At 43.4% G+C, this 15,579-nt stretch overlaps 1 protein-coding gene and 1 pseudogene across 7 annotated transcripts in view; both read left to right on the forward strand.

The window, feature by feature from the left end:
- The window catches only part of Dgcr2 (DiGeorge syndrome critical region gene 2), a 68,507-nt gene that overhangs the window by 34,498 nt on the left and 18,430 nt on the right, over positions 1-15,579 (forward strand). For 4 of the 7 annotated variants that reach the window (XM_058571740.1, XM_046421064.2, XM_058571738.1 and 1 more), the window contains 3 exons: positions 2,786-2,911; positions 5,692-5,911; positions 8,471-8,547. In XM_058571740.1, the coding sequence (XP_058427723.1) occupies positions 2,786-2,911; positions 5,692-5,911; positions 8,471-8,547 (423 nt within the window). Of the gene's footprint in view, positions 1-2,782; positions 2,912-4,231; positions 4,378-5,691; positions 5,912-8,470; positions 8,548-15,579 lie in introns of those variants that run through there. The other 3 variants (XM_058571739.1, XM_046421065.2, XM_046421066.2) reach the window with 2 other exon arrangements.
- On the forward strand, positions 10,785-13,040 carry LOC124076951 (small ribosomal subunit protein eS26-like; annotated as a pseudogene).

Raw genomic sequence — 15,579 nt, forward strand, 5'->3', positions numbered from 1 at the left:
ATATAACTGTCACCAGTATCGTTGTCTTTCTTTTTCCTTTCTTGCTAGTAAGGGCCTGTGTCAGTGCTGGGGGTTTCCTTGTTGGGCACGTAGTAGACATTTAATAAATAAGTTAGTGTGGAGATGAATGAATTGGTATATAAAGAGGAATGAAGGAAAAGAAAAGGGTTCACAATTGCTACCTTAGCCCCAGAGAAGCTTGTTCAGCACAAAGGTACTTTTTTTTTTTAATATTTTTAAATTGTTGATGGACTGTTATTTTATTCATTCATTTGTATATGGTGCAGAGAATTGAACCCAGTGCCTCACAGGTGCTAGGCAAGCACTCTACCACTGAGCCACAACCCCAGCCCACAAAGGAACTTCTGTATCACCATTTGCCTCAAATGTTCCACCTGTCCTCCACCCTTAGGCTACAGATGGCTTCCCTCAGACAGTCAGCATCCACATATGTGATCTCAGTGTCCATGTGACCAAGCAATTCCTCTGTGCGATCTTGTCCTTCTCTTTGCCTCCCTCTGCCGTAGATTCGTCTTTTTTTTTTTTTTTTGGTGAGCAGTTTCCTACATACTGGTCTTGGTTTGGGGAAGAGGCCAAGATACAAAGTGGAATCACAGGTTTTGCTTGTTTGAGCAGACAAAGGGGAGATGTCAAATTTAGCTAGTGAAATATACTTGAGCCACACCTAATCTGGTCCTAGATGTACATACTTTTGCCCTCTTCCCAAGCTCTTCCCTCTGTCCAGAGCCTTTCTGTTCTCAATCCTCTTCAGCTTCCTGTCTAAAGTCCAGCTAAGAAGCCTGTATGACTCTTTCCTTCTCCACCCAGCACTTACATGTCTTGTATTAGTGTTCCTCCTCTTCCCGTGAAGGGTCTGTGTCCTGGGTACTGCCTCCATGTCAGAGATGCTCTAAGTTTGGGAATCCCCCTTCCCACATTTCTGGGTAATGCAGGGAGTGCTGAGTCCTAGCAAGCTAATGTGCTAGGTGTTTGCAGAGAGCAGCCTTAAAATCAGGCTTGTCTCAGTGTCAGGTTACTGATCACATTGCATTTTGGGCACCAGAGGTTTTGAAAATGCACAATGAATACTTGAAGATGCTTCCCACTTTGAATCCTTTGCTTTGTGCTGAACTTATATTGAAAAGTGGTAGTACGTTGTATGTTTTACAATGATTCCCAGTATAATAGCAACTGTTCTTCATCATGTGCCTGAGAGGAGCTATGGAAGTAATAGCTGAATATTTAGTGATTGAAGGAAGCAAAGCTTGTACAATCTGTCTTGCCCAGGATCTCCAAAGGAAACAATGAGGAACACATGGAGATTTTTGTACATATTATTCAGTGTAGCCTATGTAGCCTTTCATAGAACAACACAAAAACTCAATGGTTATGAAATACATCCATGAAATACTATACAACCCTTAAAAACTTAAAAGCTACATTCTTATTAAGAATGCAGAAGGCTGGTTATAGTTGTAAGCTTACCAAGCAATTCATATAATAGAATTGTATGACCTCATTATTTTTTCCTTTTTTTTTTCCGTGCTGGAGGTGGAACTCAGGGCCATGTTAATCGAGCCTCTACCAGTGAGCTACACCCCTGCCTTTATTGCAGTATATTTAAGGATTTGTGTGGAGAAAAAGAGAGTGGAGAGGTGTACCCAAATGTAGTAATGGTTTATACATATTATTTTTCCAAACTTTTTTCACATTAAATTTAAAACAATGTTCATAACACTAGCAGAGTCTGATGGGTAGAAATTCTTCAGTCAAGTGGGGCTGATTGCCAGCTGTGGCATCAGATAATTTGGGTTTGTAGGAACTCCTGTCTCCTGCTTCCTAAGTCTTCTGTCCCATTCTGGCTTGAGGGAAGCCATCTGTAGCTAGAGCATGTCTTCTGTCTTTCTGTTTGTGTGCAGCCATGCAGACAAAATTTGTTGCCCGTCTTTCCTGAATTTGCCCCAGCTGCCCTTTACTTGGAAAGTACAGGTGGAGTAGAAGGTAGGCTGGCCCAGGAGGGGCATTGCCTCTGTCTCCTACTCTGTGGCCTTGGGTAAATCACTTCATTTTTTTAAGTCTGCTCAAAAGAGACTGTGTAGAAAGGCCTGAATATTTTTAGGTCATGCTTCGTAAAACTAGAATGCTTCTCTCTTCTTCAGCTTCCTGTTCACAACTTCCAACCATGCATAAAGGCTTGCTGCACACCATGCCTATGTCAGGTGCTAAAGAGCCAGATACAAACATCCTGAGACCCTGGCTTGGAGGCTCTTGCAGCCCTACAATACCAGCTCAAGACTGGTCAGAAATAGACAGCAGGCAGCTTAGCCAGTGATGAGCAATATAGAGGAGGGTCATACACAGTGGATCCCCACTTCACACTAACATTGGGAGGAACATGAGGGGAAGGGAAATTTGGGTTTTAGAAAAGATTACCTCACCTGGCATCCCTGTGAAGCTGGCATTGCCAAAGGATTTTAAGCAGGAATGTCTGGCCTTTTGCTATACTAGCTATACTTGCTGGAAAATGCAATGGAGAGACCTCATATCATAATAATTATTAAAAAAAAGAAGATAGCCAGTGTTTAACTGATGTGAATGGCAATGATTTCTAGAGTGCTAAAGAAAACCAAAATAAATGGACTCTGCTACCACACTCTGCACCTGGTCCTTCCAGCCCTAAGGAGAACTGAACTGATGTTCAACTTGGTGCTTTTTAGAGAACCATCATGAGTGCACCCTTACTGCTGCACATGTGGGACTCATAGCACATTTCTTTTGCTTTCAGAAGTAACCGGGGAGACACGTCCTTACCATGGAAAGGAGGCTGTGGATCCGCGGCAGGGGCGGGCCAGAGGAGGTGACCCCACACATTTCCATGCAGTGAATGTGGCACAGCCTGTCCGCTTTAGCAGTAAGTTGCAGACCTGCCCTGACTGTCACCCACAAACATATAGCCTACCTCAGTAGTACAGCCTAAGACTCAGTTCCTGGCTCTCCCAGTGCCATTTAGCTGGAGGAGTGAGGTGGGGGGGTTGTTTCCCAAAGCAGCTCTTAAAGACAGGGGGCATGAATGAGGCTTCATGATGATTACCTGCCCAAGATCTCCCAGCTCTAGACGTGGCACCCATGCTCTATGTTTTCACAGCATGACTGCCCTCAGGGCTGGATGGCATTGTCCCTGGGAAATCCCATAATTTTATCATTCCTATTATAGGTGGAGAAACAGGCTTTGAGAAAGTTGGTACAGCTGGTGGCATGGGAAGGCTTTACTTCATGTTTTTTTAAAAAAGGTGATTAGTTATTTGGCTGGCCACGTTGGCATGCACCTGAAGTCTCAGCTGCTTGGGTGACTAAGACAAGAAGATCTCTTGAGTGTGGGAGTTTGAGGTCAGCCTAGGCAGCATAGTGAGACTCCATCTCAAAAACTAACTAAATAAAATAATTATTTAATGAATTAATCATGACATTAAAATTTTAAGGTGACTTAATAAGGTTAAAGTTTGAGGAGAAGGTATAGTTGAAATGCCCCATTGTAAGCAGATGTGCTCAGGTGATTGTACTTAAGTACAGTGAGCAGCTCCAATTGGGTTAGGAAGATTTGTCTGCTGCAGACCTTAGGGGTGGTCTGCTTGTTTGTGTTAACACAGCCCATAGACTCAGTGCTTGGGAGCACCTGAGAAGGCACATCATAGCCCCTTGTGCTGCAGCTTGTGCTGACTGCTTAGAGTCCTGGGCTAGACCACTGAGCTGCAGTGGCTCTGCCAAGCCCCACACTGTCAGTGATGAGGCAGTCCTGGGAAGCCACCCACACTGCAGGGCCCCCAGTACTCCTTGAATCCCCTACCGTCTTGGAGCCGCAGTTCTTTGTCTGATCAGAATTGAACAAGCACTAGGTGGTGTGGGCCAGCCCTCCTCTGAGCCCTGGCACTGTGCCTGGTTTTACCACACATTAACTGCAAACCCTTTCAGTTGAAAGGTATTGCACAATACTGGGTGAATGAGGAAACAGGCTCTGAGAGGACAGCCTGTCTAGGATTACATAGATGGAAGGGGCAGCTCCAGATGTATCCCTATGGGTCCTGATGCTCAGCTCTGTGCTCTATTATCTGTTCTTTTGAGTAGTAATACTTCTCCCTAGGCAATAATTCCACAAAGTTCAACACATTAAAAAAACAAACAAACAAACAAACAAAAAAAAAGCCAACTGGTTTCCCTCTGGACCTCTTCCCAGATGAGAAGCCCGGCCCTGCTGCTAGCTCTTAAGCTACTTATCCTTTCCATGCCTTGGGGTCCTCACCTCTAACATGGAGATGAGCAGAACCACCCCCAGGAGTGCAGTCAGTCTAAAAACATTGGCATGGACACATAGAAAACTCAGTAAGTGCCATCTTATTGTTGCCCTTGATGTTCATGTGCTATACACACTGCAAGGCCTAGCTCTTTGTCCCCAAGTGATGATCAGGTGGTGCTATCCAGCTTGTTGTCCTTGCAAATAGTGCTATGGACATGCCTCAGGGACCAGAACCATCATATTATTTCTCTGATCTCTTTTCTCTGTGCCATAATGGCACATTGTTAATAATATACCAACCCTAAATATAAATAATAAGGTGCCTAAAAAGTTTCACTAGTGCCACAGGATGTAAACATATTTTAAAATTGCTTTTTTTTTGGCTTTGCTAAAAGTTATTACTCTTCAGTGTACTAATAGGAGACATGCCAAAATTATAAAGCAAGCCATTATTACTATCTCTGGGAAGCTGTAAAGTACTAAACCTTTCCATACCCAAGGGGTAGGTTGACAGGCTGATGAAGTAGAATGCTAGCCAGTCTCAGGGAAATAGGGCTCTGGCTGGCTGTTTGGCTTCATAAGCTGTAACATAACCCCAACCTCCTTTTCTCATCTGTGGGTGACGGGTTGGTCCTACAATCTCTTGGCCCCTAAATTCTGATCTGAGCTGCTGTTTTAGTGGAGTGCTTCCTAGCATCCTACTGAAAATGCCCATGTTAACAGAAAGGGAAGACTGGGGACTCAGCTCAGGAAGCTGCTTGCTGGCAGCAGAAGCTAGGACAGCTGGCCATCAGGGAAGCAAGGGCTGGGCATGGAGGGAGTCTCTCTGCTTGCTCTCAGCAGGATCTCACAGACTATATGGGGGAGTTATTTTCTTGTTAATCAGACTTAGTGAAATCTGCTTTACAGAAACTAATTCAGCAGACCTATTTACTACTAAGTAAATTAAAAGATCTTGTGGAAACGGGAGAGATCACTGAATATACTAGCATTGCTCATATTTTTTTTAAACCCTCATGGGGTTTGATAAAATAACCTACTATTTTTCTCACTTTGCAGCTGCAATAGGAGAAACAGATTGATCTTACAATTTGCAAATATCACATAGGACCTAACTAACTAACCCAAGCTCTAGACTTGAAATTAAGGTCCTCTATCCACCTGCATTGGGTCATCATCCTCTCATGGTGGTGTTGTAGTTGTCCACTTTAGGAAAATATGAGCATTTTTTTAAAAAATATGAGCATTTTTACAGAATGTATGATCTTATCCTCTAGAGTCTGTTTCCCCTTTTTTCCAAGGTGATTTCTGAGGTTTGCCTGTCCTTAATGCAGCACATATAATTTTGTTTTTGGAGTCAGGATCCTAATTTGGGGGACAACTCCCCTTCTGTCCTTCATGTTTCCTAGGGAAGTGCCCAACAGGGTGGCACCACTATGAAGGCACGGCCAGCTGCTACCGTGTTTACCTGAGTGGGGAGAACTACTGGGATGCTGCACAGACTTGCCAGCGTGTGAATGGCTCACTTGCCACCTTCTCCACTGACCAGGAACTGCGCTTCATCCTGGCCCAGGAATGGGACCAGCCCGAGCGGAGCTTTGGTTGGAAGGACCAGCGCAAGTAAGTCCTGGGAATAGGAGTCCTATGAGGGCTGAGCACATGGCCAGCAGGTAACATAAGAGGAAGGCAGCTCCCTACCAGCTGGAAGCAGGTAGACATTTAGGAGCTTGGCATATATGCATCAAGATGGGATTGGAGGCTCATGGAGGAGATAGTGGAGGGCTGGGATCTCAGGAGGCTGAGGTAGAAAGATTACAAGTTCCAAATTGTAGGACTGTGGGCCAGCCTTTTCATTGGTTCCCCTCTGTTGGTATAACAGCATTTGTTGAGTGCAGCCATGGATTGCTGTTCTCTATCCTGAGGGACTATTTGGTGTGGGCTTTGTGGCCTCTGGTGTAAGGGGGCACAGGTGGGCAGGGGTTCTCTTTGAGACAGTAAACCCTGTTATCTCTGCTCAGTGCTTTCAGTGGGCCTGCTCATACATGCATGAGTGTGAAAGTAGACTCCCTGGGCATATGTGTCAGGATTTGAGCCCAGGCAGATTGCTCAAAACCTGGCTCCTGGCCTCCATGCTCTGTGCATCAAAGGGAAAATGTGCAAATGAATACTTACTACACATCTGCCAGACCCAGCATTTGCGGGTAGGGGATTTGTTTAGGAAATAGGAGTACACTGAGTCCTGCAGTGTGCCACCTCTGGAAGATGTATCAAGCTGTTCCATTCACACTGCTAAGGGTGAAGCATAGATAATGGCATCCAGTGGCTGTCCTCTTCTGGAGGGGAGCACAGTTCTTTGGAGTTCAAAAGATATTTAGTCACCTGCTGCCTTCCTAAAGTGGACAACTACAACACCGCCATGAGAGGATGATGACCCAATGCAGGTGGATAGAGGACCTTAATTTCAAGTCTAGAGCTTGGGTTAGTTAGTTAGGTCCTATGTGATATTTGCAAATTGTAAGATCAATCTGTTTCTCCTATTGCAGCTGCAAAGTGAGAAAAATAGTAGGTTATTTTATCAAACCCCATGAGGAAATGCCTGGGAGTCTAGTGGAAAAGCAAGAAGGCATCAGCCAGTGGGTGGGGAAGGCCTGACTCCCATGGCTGCCAGTATATGCACAGCACAGGCTAAAGGCAGAGTAGCACCATGACACTGTAGCAGGTTGACCTGCTGATGGGTTTCACCAGCACTAGGGCAGGGGATAAAAAAGAGGTGCTAAGCTGTGTGCAGTGCTCGGTTGTGTGCTTGGGAACACGTTGCAGGCCTGGTGTGGGCTGGCTATGAGCAAAAGCCATGTAAGTGTCTTTTTAACTCAGCTGGTAGTGTTTTGTTTATTCACAGGTAAGGTTTGTTTCTTTACTGAAGAATAAAATCTGTCATAGAATGTTACTGTTCTGTAGTTTTAACATAGTCATACAATTGTATTCCTGCATTTTATGTCTACCAAGAGTAAGTTCTCATTTAAAACGTGAAAGCTTTATGGGATCAACTACTAAGAACAAGCTTAGTCTGGGTGTGGTGGCACATGCCTATAATCTCAGCTGCTCAGGAGGCTGAGGTAGAAGGATTACAAGTTCCAGGCCACCCTGGACAACCAATGGAGACCCTGTCTCAAAAAAAAGGACTGGGGCTAGGGCTGGGGCTCAGTGGTAGAGTGCTCACCTAGCATGTGTGAGGCACTGGGTTCAATCCTCAGCACCACATAAAAAATAAGTAAATAGGGCTGGGGTTGTGGCTCCATGGTAAAGCACTTGCCTAGCGTGCATGAGGCATTGGGTTTGATCCCTGGCACCACATTAAAAAAATAAAATAAAGCTATTGAGTCTATCTACAACTAAAAAAAAAAAAAAAATTAAAAAATAAATAAAGGTATTGTGTCCATCTACAACTAAAAATAAAAATTCTTAAAAGGTGGGGGGGCGCTACAGATATAGCTCAATTGGTAAACCACTTGCTAGCATTTACTACATTTGGGGTTTAATCCCTAGTACCTAAAAAACAAAACAGAACCACCAAAAATAAGCAGGGTTGGCAGGAATTACCTAAAGTTAATTTTTTTTCCTGATATATGAATTTGTTGTTTAGAATTTTAACATATTTTATTAAAACTAAAAGTTAAAACTTGAATCACTCATATTTTAGAATTTCAGTTTTTAGAGGTCAGCATAACTATTGAAACACACACACACATATATATATATATATATATATATATATATATATATATATATATTTCTCCTGAAATCTTAGCAGCAAAGGAATTCCGATCACAAGTTCAAAGTGAGCCTCATCAACTTAGTGAGGCCTAAACAACATAGTGAGACCCTATTCCAAAAAAAAAATTTTTTTTAAAGGTCTCGGGATGTGGCTCAGTGGTTAAGCACCCTGGGGTTCAATCCCTGATACCTAAATGAATGAATGAATGAATGTGCACGCGCTCACACACACAAACACATAGTTCTGGAGGTATAGTTCAGGAAGAGAGCACTTGCCTAGCATGCATCAGGTGGTCCTGGATATGATCCCCAACACTGTACAAATACATAAATATATAAAATACAAATATGGTCATCAAAGGCTGCTTTCCTCCTTGTGCTCAGGTCTGTTTCCATCCCCTGCAGGCTGTGGGTTGGCTATCAGTATGTCATTACTGGCCGGAACCACTCCTTAGAAGGTCGCTGGGAGGTAGCATTCAAAGGTAAGTCTTTCTGGTTTTTGAGTTTGAAAGTGGTGGGAATCGTCCTGATTCCCTGTCTTCCCTCCACAGTTTCCTCCAGTGGTGCCTGGTCTACCCTGGTGCCTGGTATAGAATACATGGAGATAAGGGGCCCCCAGATTGTAGGGAGGGTATTTTGAGGCCAATGTGCATGCAACCCAACTGATCAGGACCCATGTGGGGTTGGAGCCTTCTCTGAAACCCATTGTTGTTTCTCACTGTGGCCAGATTTATAGATTTCCTGTCTTCTCTTTGAAGTTAAGGACTTTGGGGAGAGTAGGTAGAAGGTTGATCAGTGGGTATCAAGTTACAGTTAAATAGGAGTAAGAAGTTCTGATGTGCAGTTGCACAGTAAGGTTAACAATAGTGGACCATACCTTTTGAAAAAGCTAGAAGAAAGGATTTCCAGTGTTTTTACCACAAAGAAATGATAAATGTTTGAGGAGCTAGATGTTTAACTTCATTAATATGTATTGCAACAATACATGGTACTCCATTAGTATGTATCGTTTTATGTATCAGCTAAAATTAATAAAAAAGAGGGCTACAGATATAACTCAGTGGTAGAGTGCTTTCCCAGCTTGCACAAAGCCCTGTGTTCACAAAATATGGAAATAGAAAATAAAGTTAAGTACTTTGGAGCATATAAATGAGTATACAAAGTATGCTGCTGGCACATATAATCCATAGAGGGAAATCAAACTTTCTAAGAGAAGTTCAGAATTAGAAGCTAAAACTTGAAGGAAACCATCAGATAGATTGTGTGTGTTGTTATTTCAAAAGTTTTATACCTTTTGACTTGAAAATACTAAGTAACAGAAAGGAAACGGTGGCTATGTATAGTATAGTTGAACACCTACCCCTAGCTCATTCCTCCCCTCCTCTACTATTGCCTAGTAGTGACAGTCCTTCCCCAGCACCCTTGTTGTGTCCTATCTGCTTGTACCTGAGCCACACTCTTCCACCCTGTTGTCCATCATCAGCCCTCACCTGTTGGGCTATTCCTTGGGTCTCTGGCTTAAGCTCAGATATAGGTTCCATTTCCTCAGACACATCCCAGTCTTGCTGTTGATGTGTTCATTGAGAAGGACAAATGAAGAATTGTGGGCCCTGAGATAGGGTTGAGAAGGGTCAGAGCACCAAACAGCTGGTTTCCCTGGAGAGAAGGAGGACTTCATATAGACAGAGACCACACAAGGCACCTGGGGCTGGGCAGGGAGCAAAGGTGGAGTCTGCAGGGCCCAGCAGAAAGAGCAAAATCCACTAGCCCCTGCTCCTACTGAGTGTATTGTTCCATTCTTATGTCCCCTGATCTCCTTTCTGAAAACACATACCCCTTGCAACATATGTGTTGCTTAGGTTTCCCACAGGAATAGTTGGCAAATAGATGGCTTTTGGGTTTCTAGGCTCCAAAGTAACACTGTGCTTTGTAGAGGATCATTCTGCTAGTAGCTTTTTACCTGCTGTTGTCACAGCTGTTGAAGGTGCATTTTTGAAACTCTGAAGTCCAGACCAGCCTTCAGGACAGTGTCAACACTCATGAGCATGGTTGTCTTCTGAATAATAATAATTAAAGGGAGAAGACATCTGTCTGTCTGGCATGGCAGCATACCTGAGTTGGGGGACTGGTACCTTCATCCCTGTCATTCTGGTAAGGGCCCCGGGTAGACTGTAATGACCATGCTTATCTCATGGATCTGTTGGGGCCTGAGGAGAGTGAAACTAAAATATAGAAAAATATTTAATGTATGTGTCTACACTGGCAACTATGTTTGGCATACCACCCCTTGTTTGTGCAACTGATTGAGAATTGACCCCATAGCAAGAGGGGGCACTTGTGCAGGGCATATGAGCATCCTGCAGCTCTGCATGGACATACCATGCTATTGATTATGGATTTGGGGACTCCATTAGTAGATTAAGTAGTGGTCACCAAACATATAATTAAAAGAGGATTTTTATATTCCAAGATCACTGACCTGGGTGCTTGAAACAGTTCACCATTTTGAGTTCCTCATGAATCAAAGGAATTAAACATAAAACATAAAACCAACATAAAAGCAACTCTTAATGGCATTCTGGATTAGGAAGGGCCTTATAAAAACTTTCAGGTGACAATTAGAGAAATTTGTGGACTTAATAGTGGATATTGACTTAGATGTTCATTTTCTTAGGTATGCAATAGTATTGTAGATGTTTGATTTTAGATGTGCACCTATATGCGGGAGCCAGCTGCCAGTATGTCTGTAGAGGTGGGGGGAATAAACAGCAGGATGCTGCTCAGCATTGAAGTTACTCAGGAACTTGCAGTCCTTCAACTCAGAGTATTTTTTTTTTTTTTTAATTTGCAAATGACAAGCACTTAAGATTTCTGATAAGAAACTGGCCAGTAAAAAGATTGAAAGTACAAATAAGAACATGGCCAGAACTGCCCTATCCTGCTCTCAGAGTAGCTCTTTTTTCAACTGTTCTTTGGCAGTTGTGCTATGTTGTAAAACAGAGGGATCTGTTTTGTCTGAGAAATTGACCCAAAGAAAAGGATTCAAAAGCATGTGTGAGGCACTGGGTTCCATCCTCAACACCACATAAAAATAAATAAATAAAATAAAAGGTTTAAAAAAAATGAGAAGTGTATTTAAATCTTTGTCATTAATAATGAATAGTTCCCTAAGAACATTCTGTGCCTAAGACTCTTAGCTAGGATAGTAGGAAGGAAAGAAGAAGGAAGATGTTTTAAAATGTTTATTTTTTTTCTACATCTTGTACAAACTTCTTTTTTTTAAACATTTATTATTTTTTAGTTGGATGAATTATCTTTATTTCATTCTTATGTGGTGCTGAGGATCGACCCAGGGCCTCACATGTGCTAGGCGAGCGCTTTACCACTGAGCCCCAGCCCCTGTACACACTTCTTTTGTGTGTAGTTTTTTTTTTTTTTTTTTTTTTTTTGTGGCAGGGAGAGCGATTTTGGTTTGTGGTATTAGGGATTGAACCCAGAAGCACTCTACCATTGAGCTTCATCCCCAGCCTTTTTTATTTTGAAACAGGGTCTTGCTTAGTTGTTGAACTTGAACTTGCAATTCTCCTGCCTCAGCCTCCCAATTGGCTGGAATTGCAGGTGTGCACCACTGTATCCACCTGTATGTTTTATTTTTTTATTATTTTTTTTAATATTTATTTTTTAGTTTTAGGTGGACACAATATCTTTATTTTATTTTTACGTGGTGCTGAGAATCGAACCCAGTGCTTATGCATGCTAGGTGAGCGCATTATCACTTGAGCCACATCCCCAGCCCAAACCACCGGTGTGTTTTATAACATGTATTCTATATTGGCACAATGCTATGTGCATATTACACATGTATATATTTATGAAACATCTGTGTTCACACCTGCCCCCCACACACTTTAGGTTTGAAGTTTATTCCTCTTGGACTCCTGAGGGCCTTGGAGGATACACTACCTTACCATTCCCTAGGAAGGTGGCAGAGCTGCTCTGTATCATGTCTTCATAAGCTCATGTGCTTGCATAGCCCAAGGACCTTGGAAAAGTTCCTAGACCCTATAGGTATGGCAGCGCCAGGCATTGGAGAATACGCTGGAGACTGAGAGCTGCTGCCACCTGCAGACACAGGCCCATCATTTTTATAATGGAAGAGTATGCAGAAAGTATGAAAAAAATGCAGATCTTTGTTGTCTAAAGAGAACCATCTACATATTCCCTCATCATTCACAGGGTTTCCCATCATTATGGTTAACAGTGTCACTTCAGTTTCTGGTTATTGGTTATTCTTGCTTAATTTTTATTTTATTTTATTGTATGTATTTATTTACTTAGGTACTGGGGATTGAACACAGGAGTGCTTTACCACTGAGCTATATCCCCAACCCTTTTTATTTTTGAGTCAGGGTCTCACTAAGTTGCATAAGGCCTTGCTAAGCTGATAAAGCTGACTTTGATCTTGTGATCCTTCTGCCTTAGCCTCCTGAGTCACTGGGATTATAGGTATGGCAGTCAAGCTGGCTTGATATTATTTTAAAGCACAGAAGTGGAAATACATTTTATAATGTGCCCACATAATATGGAAGTTGGTTCATTTAAGATTTGTTCAGTCTCTCAGGGCCTCACTTCTAAGATGACCAAAAAAGGAGGACTTGTGGCAAAAAGGGTCATAGCCACATGCAGCCTATTCATTGCATGAACTGCACCTGGTTCCTGCCCAAAGACAAGGCCATTAAGTAATTCATCATTTAAAACATTGTAGAGGCCACAGCTGTCAGGGATGTTTCCAAAGCAAGTGTTTCCGACACTTACATGCTTCCCAAGCTCTATATGAAACCACAGTACTATGTGAGTTGTGCTATTCATAGCAAGGTGGTCAGGAATTTCTTGTGAAGCCCAGAAGGACCAAACACCCCCACCCCAATTTAGAACTGTTAATGCTACCCCATGACCTCCACCAAAACCTATTTAAGGAGCTGGGTCCTTTAGGAGTGGAAAAAAGCTGTTTAGGTTTGAACCTTATTCCTCTCAGACTCCTGAGGGCCTATGGTGAAAAAATAAAATGGGAATTATAATTTAAAAACAAAAAACATAAGTGTTTGTTCAAACCAGACGTGGTCTCGCACACCTGTAATCCCAGCACACATGGGCAACTAATGGAGACTCTGGCTCAGTAAAATACAAAAGGCGGCACCCCTGTGTTCAAGCTCCAGTACCACAAAAAAGCAAATAAGTAAATATTCACTCATTCGCTCAGTACCTTTGCCTTCACATCTCCCCCTCCCCCCACCATATGTCTGAGCACACACCCATACTGCTGGAGCTCACTTGTATCACAGGCTGACATCTGGATGTGCATATAACCTAGAAGGAGCCTTGTCTCCCAGACATCTTTTCAGATCTGACTTGTCTGCATCTCTGTCTTGGTGCTGTACCCAGGCAAGAACATGACTATAGTTAGTAGGACCTGTATGGTGGGGTCAGTAGATAGAGCTTTGGTGGGCACTGGCAGCAAATTGGCAGTGCCTACCATCCCAGCCTCAATTGCACAAATCATGTGATTGAGAGCAAGTACCTCTTTCCTTTGACATTCTGCATTTGGGGTGGGCAGGGGGTACCCACATGATCAGTCCATAGACAGCACCTTTGATTGCAGTCTTTAGCAGCTTCCATGGGCAGAGATGCTATATCTGCATGATGCTGCCCTTGACATGGAAGTGTCACTGTGTCTTTCATCTACTGGTGGCTTGGTGGGACCTAGGCCCAGAGACTTCCAGGAACCCTTCCAAGTCACCTTCCAGCTTGACTCTGCCCTGAGGAGTTACTTATGACCTTGGTTTGAGTGTTGCCATTGTGTGTATCATAGTTGTGTTCAGGAGTTCTGGACTGGCACCCAGCCTCAGTTATAAAGACTTGCCTTTTTTTTTTTTTTTTTTTGGTACTGGGGATTGAACCTGTAGGCACTTAACCTCTGAGACACATCCTCAGACTTTTTTATTATTTTTATTTAATTTATTTTGAGACAGGGTCTCGCTAAGTTCCTGAGGCTGGCCTTGAACTTGTGAACCTCCTTCCTCAGCCTCCCAAGCTGTGGGATTATAAGTATGTGCTACTAGTCAGAAGACTTGCTTTTTAAGGGTAGGGAGGACCCTGTTTATTTTTTAGACTATGGAACAAGAAACCAAATAGTGAAGAAAGCAGTATTTTAAAGGGAAGCACTACCCAGGTGAAAGCATCCCGTCGGGAAACAGGGAGCCTGGAGGAAAGGCAAGTGTCAGTGCATAGCATACTGGTGATGGCTTCTATTCTCAGCAGTGGGGATGATTCCTCCAGGTTGTGTGGGAAAACATCTCCAACATTCTAGTCCCTTCTCCTCTTTTGCATCTGTCACACACAGATGAGGCTGGCAGGACTGGAGCCTGGATGTCCCTGAAGTGGGAAGCAACTTTAGTGGTGGCTGTGCTACCCAGCCAGGAACAAGTCTTGTGGGTCTTAATGCTTCCAGAAAGCCAGTCTCCCTGCCCTTGCCAGGGAGCCATGGGTCCGTGTACTGCAGCTCAAAGCTGCCTCTAGACACATCAGCTCCTTGCAAACCAAGCACCATGTTTAGTGCAGGGAGGAAACAGTTCAGGAAGGTTTGAGTGGAAATATCTATTCTGAGAAAGGGGTAAACTGCATTGCCATCTTAGTGAACAAGAAATTTGGGTGTTCCATCATGGTCGCTTTTGTATTTCCAGTGATCCATGTCAGGCAAAAGGAATCTTGGTAGCCCAGCCCTGGGGTGCTGCACAAGGTAGATAGTGAGAGAGGTTGGAGATTAACAGCCCCTCCCCCAATGTACCTGAATCCCATCCCTTGGATAGTGAGGATAGTGTGGTTTCTGATTGCCTTTTCTCTAGCTTGGAAAGTAGGAGCTGAGTGCATTGCAAGTTCCTTCTGAGCTTGGAGAGGGACCCAAGGGACCAGTACTTTCCAAGTGTTTACCTCAGCCAGCTGATGGGGAAGGTGTTTGTGCTGGTGGGTGTCAGAGCTGACATTTGCCTGAACTGCACATGCCTCATAGGCACAGTACAGATGCTTCTGAAGTGCTCCATTTATTACTGGGAATTTTGTTGTAGGGGAGAACTTCCACCTACCTGTTTTATTTCCCTACCCGTATTCACATTTATATATTTGTTCATTTTGTCAGTATGAATCCCTGCGTTTTGATCCAGTGTGTTAAAATCCATTGTTTCATCATGCATGCTGGTTCTAACACCCCTGAAATATCTCTATCCAGCACCTTTTCTCTGTATAGTACTTATCACTACCAGAGTTTGCTTGTTCTTTTGTTTGTTGAGGCCCTGCCAGGCCCATTGTCTGGAACTGATTTCCAAGAGGCAGGGGAAATCACACATGTACACTTTAGCCACAAGGATGTAGCACTAGCATTTGGTGGTCCTCAGTTTCTTTGGTTGATGGTCCTGTTTGACCCCATGGATCCTTTGAGAAAACTGCATGCTCATCTGCTG

This window comes from Marmota monax, unplaced genomic scaffold (genome assembly GCF_021218885.2).
Source record: "Marmota monax isolate L192 unplaced genomic scaffold, Marmota_monax_Labrador192_F-V1.1 WCK01_AAM20220418_F8-fsc00157, whole genome shotgun sequence".
Taxonomy (NCBI): Eukaryota; Metazoa; Chordata; class Mammalia; order Rodentia; family Sciuridae; genus Marmota; species Marmota monax.